This window comes from Sinocyclocheilus anshuiensis, unplaced genomic scaffold, assembly GCF_001515605.1.
Source record: "Sinocyclocheilus anshuiensis isolate Anshui unplaced genomic scaffold, SAMN03320099.WGS_v1.1 scaffold850, whole genome shotgun sequence".
Lineage (NCBI taxonomy): Eukaryota > Metazoa > Chordata > Actinopteri > Cypriniformes > Cyprinidae > Sinocyclocheilus > Sinocyclocheilus anshuiensis.
The window spans coordinates 624,213-638,034 of NW_015537937.1; the positions used below are offsets into that span (position 1 = coordinate 624,213).

At 36.5% G+C, this 13,822-nt stretch overlaps 2 protein-coding genes across 6 annotated transcripts in view; one reads left to right on the forward strand and one right to left on the reverse strand.

The window, feature by feature from the left end:
• Positions 1-7,285, reverse strand: part of crema (cAMP responsive element modulator a) — a 13,008-nt gene extending 5,723 nt beyond the window's left edge. Inside the window, exons 1-6 of one of the 4 annotated variants that reach the window (XM_016448680.1) lie at positions 7,156-7,285; positions 5,746-5,815; positions 4,358-4,474; positions 2,626-2,711; positions 2,012-2,160; positions 1,587-1,775 (exon numbers count right to left, since the gene is read on the reverse strand). In XM_016448680.1, the coding sequence (XP_016304166.1) occupies positions 1,587-1,775; positions 2,012-2,160; positions 2,626-2,711; positions 4,358-4,474; positions 5,746-5,805 (601 nt within the window). In that variant the 5' untranslated portion in view covers positions 5,806-5,815; positions 7,156-7,285. Of the gene's footprint in view, positions 1-1,586; positions 1,776-2,011; positions 2,161-2,625; positions 2,712-4,357; positions 4,475-5,711; positions 5,840-7,155 lie in introns of those variants that run through there. The other 3 variants (XM_016448702.1, XM_016448687.1, XM_016448695.1) reach the window with 3 other exon arrangements.
• A 2,620-nt stretch (positions 7,286-9,905) lies between these two features.
• The window catches only part of LOC107659281 (partitioning defective 3 homolog), a 90,523-nt gene continuing 86,606 nt past the window's right edge, over positions 9,906-13,822 (forward strand). For both annotated transcript variants that reach the window (XM_016448165.1, XM_016448174.1), the window contains exon 1: positions 9,906-10,286. In XM_016448165.1, coding sequence (XP_016303651.1) covers positions 10,167-10,286 — 120 coding nt within the window. In that variant the 5' untranslated portion in view covers positions 9,906-10,166. The remainder of the gene's footprint in view (positions 10,287-13,822) is intronic.

The following is a 13,822-nucleotide window of genomic DNA, read 5'->3' on the forward strand; positions in this document are numbered from 1 at the left end:
CTCTCTCTCTCTCTCTCAGTCAGATTACTATTAAGGGCATTGACATCACTATGACATCACAGCAGTCTCACAGGGAAATAACACACTGTCCCTGGAGAATGCCCTCCCCACACCCATCTGTGTGTGTGTGTGTGTGTGTGTGTGTGTGTAAGAGGACACTTGCTTGTAATTAAGCATCCAGCTTAAATTCATGACCTGAGGAAAATTAAAACTGAGAGAAGAGAAGAGAAGAGAAGAGAAGAGAAGAGAAGTAGGGAGAAGTTGTTGAGTGTGATGTATTTTTAGATCATGATGACGCAAAAGCATTTCAGCACACACAAAAGGATACTGTGCCCATTTCACCTCATAACACTAACACAGGCATCTGAAATGGTACACACACACACACACACACACACACACATATACGTAAGTCGTCCTGTCACACTGCTTACATAGATAAATAACTCAAAATATATCTCTAAATCATATCTGTTTCAACAGTTCTGAAATCATTTACAACGGTCTATCTTTTCTGCTCAGTGCTGCAGTACTTTAACTATTCCATCCATTTATTAATATTACAGTTTTAACCATTCATTATTAGTTACTTTAATTCAAACTTCACAAACACACACACACACACACACACACACAAACAAACATTAGACCATACACCCTGGGAAATAGAATTCTCTATTTACTGCAAAAAAAAAAGAAGAAAAAAAAAGATGGTTTTCATAAGTATATTGTTTTGTTTGCAGTAAAATAATGTAAACATCCATAAAATATTACACATATTATTACATGTTATTAATTTATAAATATAAAATATAATATAAATGTATACTTATATAAAAAAATTAATATAATTAAAATAAATATTACACATTGTTATTAAATATTATATAAATTAGGTACTACAAAGTACTATATTTATATTTATATAAAAACTATTTCTTACCTAAATTTAGCATTTTTATTTTAGATTTAAACAGTTTGCCCATAGGGTAAGACCCATCTAAAATAATAAAAAATATCTTAAATACTTGCTGAAAACAAATTTTAATATATCAAGGATGTTTAGATATTCTACTGGATAACAGGAGCAATATATTAAGACAATGATTTTGCATTGTTCAGTGCACAGTCTTCATATTAAATGTTCCAGGCCCAGGGTATTGTGGTACATTTATTATTATAGTTATTAAGGGTATTTATTCAAAGCTCCCATTCAAAGTTGGCTTTCCTGTCAATAGTGAGTCAGCTGACATGCTGAACCCTTATCTTTGCAAGAAGATTTTCAACTCTAGTTTGTCAACATCACATCACAACTAATTTAACCAGTTTTTTCTCAGTTCCTGCAAAGTCTGGAACTTCAGCACATAGTAAAACAAGTCTAACAAGTTTCCCACAATGCAATGTGGGTTCAGTGTCCTTCCATGATCAGAGCCCAGTGTCAGCAAACACAGATCATACCCACATTTGTTTTTGTGTTTCTACATCTGTGAAATTACAACGTTTATAAATGCTGAAAAATACATTTAACCTTTTCCTGCCTGACTTCAGAAACAGAAGAAGGATTTTCTACTAGAAAAGTGTCTTACCCTGAACGAGCACCTGTCCAGCGGTGAGCAGTAGCTGTTGGCCGGGGTCTCCAGGCTGGGCACCGTACTGCAGGATAGTGGCCCCAGGCTGCGGTGTGGCGGGGCTGGGAAGAGTCAGAGCCTGAACCCCCTGCAGGGCCTCTCCTCCGGGGCCGGCCAGCTGTATCGCTCCACCCTGAGTGATTGCAACTGCACAGACACAAAACAATGAGACAGTTAGTCTTGAATCTGCGCAAACACCTGTTATAACACATGATAAAGGGTTGGGAAACATTTGTGCAATATCTATGTAATGTATTGCTCATTCGTAAGAATGGGCCAGTGAACAAAAAAACCCTTAATTTTAAGGGTAATTACTTGAGTTCATACTTAACTTCATGCCGCATATAGACATAATAGTTTGTGAGTAATGAGCTCAGACGTACTGTATTGCCCTGAGCTGGTCTGGTAGATTGATGATGGTGCTGTCACTGTAGCAAAACTGGAGGTGACCGGGGCTTCTTCCTCCACTCTCTCCTCTTCCTCGATCTTAGGCACAGCAGGCACATCTGATGACAACTCATTAAGAATCTTCCTGAGAATACATATGTAAATAAAAACATTAACCTTATCTGACTTAAAATATCAGAATCTGTCACTAAATTTCAGGAAATTCTGACAAAAATATTATGTGTGCCGTTGGTGTGGGTTTCTGGGTATTAATGGGTTTGGAGTGTTTTGTTGAATGATGTCAGGTCATGAGGTCATGTTAACTAAAACTATTAAAACTTACCATTTTCAATAAGTAAAACAAAGCTAAAATGAAATAAAATATAAATATAACTTTAAAAATGTAAACAAATTGTAGAAATGTTGTCAAGGAGCTAGATGAAACAAGTTACTAAAATTACTCAAATAAAAATATTTAGAAATAATAAAAACAAAACATAAAATTAAAATGAGACCTGTGAAAACTAAATAAAAGGTAATTCAAAACACTAATAAATACTATAGTAGTTCATAAATAATGCTAAAAATGTTGCTCAAGAATTGATCTCACCTGTAAGATGGTCGTCTGGACAGAATCTCTCTTCTCTTCTGAGGATCTGATGGTGTTGTACCCGATCTACCAGTATCAACAGCTACCTGAAAACATCCAAACCCACATATATGCATGTCTTAAAGGAACACTCCACTATTTTTGAAAATAGGCTCATTTTCCAACTCCCCTAGCGTTAAACAGTTGAGTTTTACCGTTTTCGAATCCATTCAGCCGATCTCCGGGTCTGGCGGTAGCACTTTTAGCTGTAGCTTAGCATAGATCATTGAATCTGATTAGACCGTTAGCATCTCGCTCAAAAATTACCAAAGAGTTTCGATATTTTTCCTATTTAAAACTTGACTCTTCTGTAGTTACATCGTGTACTAAGACCGACAGAAAATGAAAAGTTGCGATTTTCTAGGCCGATATGGCTAGAAACTATACTCTCATTCCGGCGTAATAATCAAGGAACTTTGCTGTCGTACCAATGATGATATTGGTGATGATATTATGCAGCGCCTGAAAATAGGCTTATTGGAAATTACCTAGCTGGGGACTATTTTCATACGCTGCGTAATATCATTGCGCCTGCTGCACCCATGCTGCGGCAGCAAAGTTCCTTGATTATTCCTTGATGATTGATGAATGAGAGTATAGTTTCTAGCCATATCGGCCTAGAAAATCGCAACTTTTCATTTTTCGTCGGTCTTAGTACACGATGTAACTACAGAAGAGTCAAGTTTTAAATAGGAAAAATATCGAAACTCTTTGGTCATTTTTGAGCGAGATGCTAACGGTCTAATCAGATTCAATGATCTATGCTAAGCTAAGCTAAAAATGCTACCACCAGACCCGGAGATCCGCTGAATGGATTCGAAAATGGTAAAACTCAACTGTTTAACTCTAGGGAGTTGGAAAATGAGCCAATTTTCAAAAATAGTGGAGTGTTCCTTTAATGCCAAATGAGCCTTTAAAAGATTTAAAAAGCATTTGTGGAGGGGAAAATGATCAGTAAATAGCTATTTCTGCAATGTTTTCACTGTACAGGATGTTCTTCGAAAACAAAGGATATTCTATACAGGACATTCTTTTAAAATATATATTTTGTGAGGTATTGATGACAAAAAAAGTCATACAAGTTTGAAACAACATGAGGGTGCTTAAATATTGATATAACTTGAATTTCTTGGGTGTACTATCCCTTTAAAAACCACTGTATACATAAAAAAAACTGATTACACAATTAGATGACAATTGTGCCAGTGACCATGAGTCTTCTATCTCCTCCTGAGCAGATTTGTTTTGTCTGACGTGGGCTGTGTGTGTGTGTGTGTGTGTGTGTGTGTGTGTGTGTGTGTGTGTGTGTGTGTGTGTGTGTGTGTGTGTGTATGACCAACCAGATCAGATGCACTGACTCTCACATTACTCAAATCTCATTACTGCGCCGTACAGCTACTCTCACTCTTCTTGTTACTGTGTCAATCTGCTTCTCCTTCATCCCATTGATCCCGGGATGAGTAAACGTGCCCTGTGATTGGCTATAACTCTAATGGCTGTGATGGGTCAGTCTCTCCACGTGAAGGAACAGGTAAATGAATAACAGGATTTGTGCTTCAATGGTTCACATATCAGCACACATTTCAGTTTTATAAGAGTGAACTTTATAAATGGTAACTTTTACTAAGGTTTATATTTAGATGTCCTGTAAAAATGTATTCAATATATATTAAAAAACCCTGCACGTGTGTACCTGCACAGTTTGTATCTGAGGTGACTGGATAACAGAGGGCTGTGTGGTCTGAATGACTCCATGCACCTGCAGTGTCTGTCCATCAGGTAATGACACCACAGACACACCCTCATTCATCTGAGAGAGACAGAGACAGACACTCTTTAGCCCAGTGTTCTTATTGTTAACTAAATCTATTAAAAATGAATTTTCAAAATGAATTGAAATAAAGCTGAAATAAAATAAAACATAAATATTAGATGAAAAACTTCAATTTAAACAAACGTTATAAATCTTGCCTTGGCAACCAGAACTGTTATAGTTAATGAAAATTTTAATTAAAATTAAAATGGTTAAAAAAAAAATAATAATTATTGAAAAAAAAAAAAACGCTAACTGAAATAAAATAAAATATAAAAATAATTTTATTTCAGTTCATTGCCAAGGAAACATTCTAACTTGACAACAAGTTTACCTTGAGATACTATAGTAATTTAAAAAATTGATAAAAAAATAATAAACAACATAAATATATATATAAAAATACAAATGACTAAAAATGACAATAAAACAAAAAACTTACTTGTTTTAACTAGAACTAAAATGATTAAAAAAAAATAAAAACTATATTAGTATATTTGAATGATACTAAAGTAACACTGTTGGCAACTTAAATAAGATACATTTAAGTAGAAGTCCTAAAATTACTAAAACTGCAATAAAAATAAATTAAAGCAAAATAAAAATAGAAAAAAAAAAATAAAATAGCAAAAGTACATAAAAATTACTATAATTCAAACTAAAATAAACATCATCATTACTATTAAATATAAATTATTATTAAACATAAAAATAAAAACTAATTCAAATTATTCATTAATACTTTAATGGTATAAAAATAATACTAAAATAACACTTATTGTTTAACAACATCCTTTGAAATCAAAAACAAAATCACATTTTGCACAGTTTGGTTTAAAAACTCTTTTTAACATTTAATCTGTAAATATTGCAGTCTGAAACCACACATCAATTACCATGTTTTTTGGACAGAGTATCATACTATGTTTTTATGGTAATACTATGTTATTACCATGTTATGGTAATTACCATTCATTACCATGTTAAGTAACCTGAAGATCCACATAAATCCTATGGTATATGAATGCAATTATCAAACCATCTCATGGCAATAACTGAAACCAAGCATCACCATGGTATCTCCACACTTTTTTTGCTAAGGACTGGAATTTGTAATAGTGTCTGTAAATAAGATTTTGAAACATTTTCCTGAGTTTATTCAAACATCAGTGCATTTGTGCTTCAGTGTGGCGTGATTTGTGCAACAGGTGTCATATCTGTGTAAGGCTTGTACCTGTGTGTGTGAGTGAGTCAGAGACTTACTGTACCTCACTTGTTACTTTCTCAGTTGCGCTGGCTTCCTGTTGCGCTATGGTTGCCGTTTCCATGGCGATCGGCCTAGCAGCAGAGCAGAGAGGAAATGCACAGTCAGCGCTCTGTAGACTAACACGTCACAAGATTTTAAACGGCCTACTGCATCCATCATTTTAACCCAATGTTTGCCAATCTAGTAGTTTAAAGGGGTCATATGATGCTTTTTTAAAGATCATTCTTTTGTGTATTTGGTGTAACAGAATATGTTGACATGCTTTAATGTTCAAAAAACACATTAAAGGAAAACTTGAAATCGCATCATATGACCCCTTTAAAATGTGATGGAAAAAAAAACCTATTCTGCATTTGTGAGTGTTCCTGTTGAAATGTTCATGCATTTGTGAAACTTGTGAAGCAGCTGCTTATTTTGCACAGTGGGGTTTTTCATCTGCTGACAGTGTAAAATGGACGTTTTACCCTCAGCTCATGTTATGAGATGAAATATCAGCTTTTCCTAATCTTATGAAAAATGAACAATGCATGACAAATTTATGGTAAAACAGAGGATCAAAGCTTTAATAACATTTACTATTTGGGTTTGAGTAGGTAAGAGAACCTATCAAAATAACTTGATAAGTTAACTTAATATATATTATAATTCTGGTGGTTTATGATTAAAAATTGCGCGCGAACGTCGAAACAGTGAGCGAGCATAACGGCTGCGTGCACTTCCTCATTCTGTCTAAACGATTCCAGTGCACAAACTTCTCAGTTATTCCAGATAAGCAGACTCGTACAATTTATGAGGAAACGTATTTTACTCCATTGCTTTAGTATGTGGAGATTATTCCATCTAGTGTTGAGTTAAGGGTGTTCAATTAACTTCTGTTTCCTCGCTGGATTGACAGAACAAACGCGCGCGCAAACTGTGAACAGCTCGCGCTTATGTAACATTATATGTATGTATTGCAACATTCATGAGTTCACAAATAAATGCAGAACAGTAGTAAAGCAACTCGCAACAAAGTTTTATGTTCTTTAGGCAAACTGTCTACTGTATTTATTTGCATAGTCCTAGACCAAGATGCGTCATTCTCCACAACCTCAATTAATTTTTAATATCTCCAGCTCTCCATTTAACTTGACCTTTTTGCTTTGTGACTCAGATTATATTTCAGAGTAAATCAGATTATTAATTTAAACACTCAGAGTATGAAATCTGCGCGCTTTACGTTATTCGCAGGTTTATTTTCTTGTCAACAGTAGTTTAGCGCTGGTTACACCACAAACCGCGTCCTAGACAGCTTCGCCTCGCTGCACATATTATATTGAGAAACTAATTTAACAGAAGCTACATGTTCGTCTTCCTGCGCTCATCTCCAGATCCTCTCTGGCGGCAGATCGACATGCCAGCAATAACTTACCCGACTTTTACGTAGAGTCTCGTCACTCGTTACTGGTGCAGAGGAAGCCCGACTCGCTGCACACGTAGAGCCCACGTCAGCTCTGATGATGCGCCTGGGAAATGTGGACTATGCAGCCGGGGGCCCCAACAACACACGCACACACACACACACACACACACACACACAGACACAGAGTGGGCGGAGCCGAGGGGCCGCTGTCACTCACCAAATGCCCTAAACGGTCCATTTGATCAGCGAATTGATTTCCGTAATGCATTAATGCCTTTGAGGCTTCAATTTCATGATACTAGTTAATCGAATTTAATAGTAAACAAATCGTTTCAGACTTATTAGACTTACCACAAAGATTTATAGAAACAACTTTATACTCTAAAAAATAAATAATAAAATCATCTGCCATTTATTAAAAAAAAGCTTCAATGTAAATCAAATATAAATACAGAAGTTTGATAATATAGCGCCATCTTGCGATAGAAGAATACAATTGTTTCTCAGTTGTCACAAATGTAATACAATGTGTAGATAGATAGATAGATAGATAGACAGACAGACAGACAGACAGACAAACAGATAGACAGACAGACAGACAGACAGACAGATAGATGGACAGACAGACAGAAAGATAGATAGATAGACAGACATACAGACAGACAGACAGACAGAAAGATAGATAGATGGACAGACAGAAAGCTAGATAGACAGACAGACAGAAAGATAGATAGATGGACAGACAGACAGAAAGCTAGATAGACAGACAGACAGAAAGACAGACAGACAGACAGATAGATAGATAGATAGATAGATAGATAGATAGATAGATAGATATAGAATGTTATGTGATCAACTATTTGAGTTAAGTTTGAGACAGAGTTTTAGTTGTTTGTTGTTAGCAACTGGTACTTTGGGGTCACAATGTTACATGTTGTGCAAATAACTCACAAGTCAGTGTTGATTGCATTTGTTGGAAACTATTTGCAAGATTTACACTTACACTGGAAACCACACTAGCAACTCCTTACGAGTGAGAAACAGTCACAGGAGGAGACCACTGACTTTGTCAGCGAAAAGCAGATGCTCATCCATAAATGATGAGTCACTGTAGACTCCACCACTGGGATTCAGCCCACTGTTTGGGCTGATACGTCAAACATGCTTATGAGAAGAAAAAAATTGCACTACCTAAAGCTTTGAAAAAAAGACAAAACTTCATGGCTCTAAACATGCAGACAGGGACTCACAGCACTGACCCTGTGTCTGAAGACTCACTAACTGTGGCATGAAAGTTGGTAGAAGAATTCTCTACTAGAGTTTTCAGTAATGGATCTCCAGTATCTGGTCATTGTGCCTTACAAAGCATACATAATCCTACAGCTGTTCCACTAAAGCTTCACTCAACTGGGTGTGTAGAACTAATCTGTATCAGGCCCTGGGTGTGTGTGTGCAGTTTCACTGCCCAGTGCCACCTGCCCAGTATTTCTATTTTAGTACAGCTCTGCCCTACAAGCAGAAAGTTAAATGTGACACACACAAACTCATACATATACGCATAATTGTCCATATGTTTGGAAACCAATGCCAACATACTAAATCATTCACACACTGACCTACGGAGGACTAGGAAACTAGTCTAGTCAGCGAAAGTGGACTTAAAAACAGAATTATGGAATAATCTATCAATTTAATACTTCAAACATGAAAATGAAAATAAATAAATCACTTTTTAAATGGAAAAAAATAACAGACATATTTCATAAGGAGTTGCTCTTAAAATTGAGTGCCAAGTTGATTGGTTGCCCCCACAAGTGAACTGTCTAGTATCACTTGATTAACAAATGGATAAAGAAAAGCATCTGACAAAATGAAAATATAATAATAATAATAATAATAATAACAATAAAGAAACAGACAAATAGTTTTTAAATGCAATTTAAAATGTGCATTTAATATTATGTATGCATTTTACTAGATTTTGTAATTAAAAAAATATTTATGAACTCATTGTTTTATTTAACTAAATTTAAAATAATTAATTTTAAGTTTTAAATATGTTTTAATTTTAATTTTTACATTTTAAATATGTATATTATTTTATACATTATTTATTTCCATTTTTATGTATTTTATGTATCTATTTTTATTATTAAACTAATATCTTATTTCCTCAATTTATTTTTAAATGTCACTTCTTTATTTGAAAGATTTCATTCATTCAGTCATTCATTCAGTCGTTGTTTGATTGGTTGATTTCAGTCTTTCAAGGTCAAGTCTAAGTCAGGTCAAGTCAAGTCAAGTCACAATATTTGGAGAACATACTTCCCTGTTCAGACACAAGGTTTTAATTTGGAATCTAAGTCAGTTTTGTTACTTGTGATTCCATTTCTGCATCTCATAAATGTGATGAACCTTTACCCCTATACACTAACCAAAACCTCACAGAATCAGAATCAAAATCAGAAAAAGCTTTATTGCCAGGTATGTTTACACATACGAGGAATTTGTTTTGATGACAGAAGCTTCAACAGTACAAACAAAATGACAGCGACAAGATAAGACACGGGTACACAAACTGATATTCACATATTTCACTATATAGGTATGTGAAGACATTTCAAAAAAGAAAATAAAAGTAAATCGTGAATTATTAACTTTTCAATTTATGTTAAATTAGTTTGACTTTAAGATCAAACAAGTACAGCTAAACTTGTACACACGCACGCACACGCCTTGCGCCAGTGCCGTTTGCCCTCGCCAGAGGGCGCAAGAAGCCCGTTTTCGTTGCTCCTGAACCGACTGATCACGGCGCGGTTCCCGTACACAGATCCCAAACACTAAACAGGTGGTCATACACCGCCACACAGCGCCCGCCGCGATGAAACGGAACGGGTACCGATCGTAACTTACACTGAGCCGCCAAGGTGCTGAACCAAAGATTATTAATGATCTGGACACCAGAGCCTTTGATCCCGAGTTTCCCTTAGAGTCGGGAAGGTCTAAAGAGAGTTGGAGCTATGAAAGTGACGGTGTGTTTTGGAAGAACTCGGGTCGTGGTTCCGTGCGGAGATGGCAACATTAAAGTGCACTCGCTCGTCCAGCAGGCCGCGATGCGGTACCGGAGAGCGATCGCCAAGGTGAGATGCTGTTTCTCTGTATCATCTTATTGTGCTCTGGAAACATAGTTGCGCCGGTGAGGGCTGCAAATATGGCGGTGTCGAGACGGAGTAAGTGAGCGGGGGAAGGGATTGGGACAGTCCGGACACTTTAACTCCGGGAAAGAATGGCTTTATTCCCAAGGAGATCAAGCGTTTTGTGTTTTTATCCTCTTCTAGTGTGCTGGACCTTCCTCTTTGTTCTTTATGTCCACGGCAGACTGCTGGAAGCCAGTGAGAAATGGGGCAAATTAAGTAATATAAGAGAGAGCGAAGTTTACTCCACGTTTGAAACGTTATTACTCTACTTTGGGACCCGTTAGAAATGACAGCATTTACTAGAGTGCAATATCACGTACATTGACTTTTTGTTTACATGGCAGGTTGCTGCAACTGAAGCATCCTTGTGCTTTTTGTGATGAAAATATGTCTTGAACGTGTACGCGAGTCCTGCGCTTTGTTTAAGTGAGCTGATGAGAGCTGCTGCTGCTAGGCTAACAGTGATAATTGATATGTCCTCTACACGTTTGGCACATTTAAACCGTGCATTTTCTACACTTCTACAGAACGACGCGACAAAACCGGGACGCTCTCTTTCCGGAATCAACAAAGTTCCGCGCGTTCAGCTTCGTTGATTAGTTTCGTCGCGTCGCTAGCAGTGCATATGGGGCTCAAGAAGTGCACTTGCTACTTTTTTGCTTATTTAAAAACGTTTTACTCATACAAAATTAAGGACTTAAAGAAATATTATTACAACACTCTAGAAATGTCAGTCTTTTAGAAAACGCTGTTTTATATTCTACATACAACGGGTCGACTTTTCATGGGCGCTGCCATGCAAGTTAAGCGCAAACTCCGCCCCACTGCCAATTTTAGCGATTTCATTGGTTTTAGTATTGTTGAAGGCGTACACAATTTTAAAACAAATATGAATGCCTAACCTTAACCATAACATTAGTATAGCATTGGTAGCATAGATAGCATTAAGGGCCGTTCATGCTATAACCATTAAGTTTTAATAATCATTCTAATTCTATGAGATTATGGAAATCACAGCTATAACGATAACAACACAGAGGAATGATATAGTAGGAATCACTTTCAGAATGTTTTTATTTCCCAGCTGAAAAACATTGACAGCCAATCAGAATCCAAATTTAAAGAGCTAAAGCAAACAGAACATAATTGTACATTAAGCTATTATTGTTATAGTGAATGTTCTTGTTGTGAATATGCCTTTACCGTTTGTCTGAACTAAATCTAAGATGATGGGTCATTTATGAATCATTCATTGGTGTCACGTGACAAATGAATGGAAAGCCTCAGGTGAACTAATCATTTGTGTTTCTCCTGATTTATGTATGCTGCCTATATAGTTTATAGTTTCTTAATTTGAAATATGATCAAATGAAAAGTTTGAATGTGTGCAGGGAATTTTGTCATTGAAAATATTTTTACATTTTAACACCCGGCCTAAATCACTTCTAAATGACTTGAATTATGATTCATTTATTTTGAATCTTATAGAGTCGCTATCTTCTGATTTTCCCACCACAAATCCATGAAGTCTGAACTTTTCATTGACAGGTTATATTATATTAACAATAATAATACTTTTACAAAGCAAAAACTGATACACAGGTTTGATAAACAGGTTGGTTCAGGTTCTGAACATAAACCTGTCCAAACTGTGTCCCAGCATGAATCACCAACTCGCAAACAAGCCTCAGGTGAACTAATCATTTGTGTTTCTCCTGATTTATGTTTTGCTGCCTATATAGTTTATAGTTTCTTAATTTGAAATATGATCAAATTAAAAGTTTGAATGTGTGCAGGGAATTTTGTCATTGAAAATATTTTTACATTTTAACACCCGGCCTAAATCACTTCTAAATGACTTGAATTATGATTCATTTATTTTGAATCTTATAGAGTCGCTATCTTCTGATTTTCCCACCACAAATCCATGAAGTCTGAACTTTTCATTGACAGGTTATATTATATTAACAATAATAATACTTTTACAAAGCAAAAACTGATACACAGGTTTGATAAACAGGTTGGTTCAGGTTCTGAACATAAACCTGTCCAAACTGTGTCCCAGCATGAATCACCAACTCGCAAACAATAATTGCGATTGCATCCAGTAATGTCCGTAGGTATATGTAGTATGAGATGAATTTTTTTTTAGATGTTAATAGCTTGGGCTGCTGTTTTGACCACCATTTGCACCAACAGATCTCCCGGAATACCTCAAAGTCTGGTTTGCACCGGGGAGAAATCAGCATTCAGGATCAGCACTTAGACTAATAGCGTTCAATACGCTGCTTTTACAGTTAAATGATCCGAGATTTTAGCTCAATATATGAGTTAAGAGAGCAGGGGTGAGGGAGACAAAATCATGTTTGTTCACATGAATAAATAATTTTCTCTTTTAGTAGCATATGAGCAGAATTGTTTATATGTTTTCAGTGCTGGCCACCTGTGAGCTTGTGTGTGTGTAGTCGATGATTTATTGTTAAATGAAAGTTGTTGCCGCTGTGTTTGCTCTTAAACAGAACATCTGTTAGTGTATATGTCTATGATGACAGCTGTTATTATGATGCTGTAGAGTTTTATCATGATGATATAGCGTTTCATTGTGATGGAGCAGTTATTATAATCATAATCATATGGAGTGTTATTGTTATGGCAAATCTGATTTTATGATGAAGGTAAGGATGACCTAATGTAAGATTTGGCCAGTTTTGGGTCAGCTGACCCGACCGTTAATTGTAATCTTATCATGTTCAATTACGCGCGGTCAGTAGGCTACAAAAGCACCAACTGCGCATGCGCAGGCTGTGTGAAGAAGTCCGTCGCTACCCGCACTTCTACAATCCGTCGATAAAACAATATAAAGACAGTAGGGCTGTGCAATTAATCGCATGCGATTGTCATGCGCATCTCGTCAGTAAAGCCGGTTCCGTGATTGGTAGTAAATCACCATCACCTGCTTTCAGATGGAGTGGCATTTAATACACAGATCCGTAGTTCACTGACAAGCTAGGCAATATCGCGTTCATAATCGAATGCGATTCATCTGCGATTATGAACGCGATATTGCCTAATTGTCAGTGAACTACGGCTCTGTGTAGTAAATGCCGCTCAATCTGAAAGCAGGTGATGGAGATTTACTACTAATCACGGAACCGGCTTTACTGACGAGATGTGCATGACAATCACATGCGATTAATTGCACAGCCCTAAAAGACAGCCAGATGTGCAATAACTCTGGGCAATTGTTTGTTCACATGTTTGTTTACTGTTGAAGCCGATCTACTGCGCATGTATGGAGCATGTCCGGATTGCGCACGCGGAAACTATAACACAGGCTTTGCATTTGCTAATGTTGTACATGTGTTGTCATGCTTTACAAATGTAGGCTACATTTTAGTTTTCTATGTATTGAACAGTGGCGGCTCGTCAGGGGAGGCACAGCTTCCCCATAATTTTGAGGTGAAAATGGGAGGAGGACG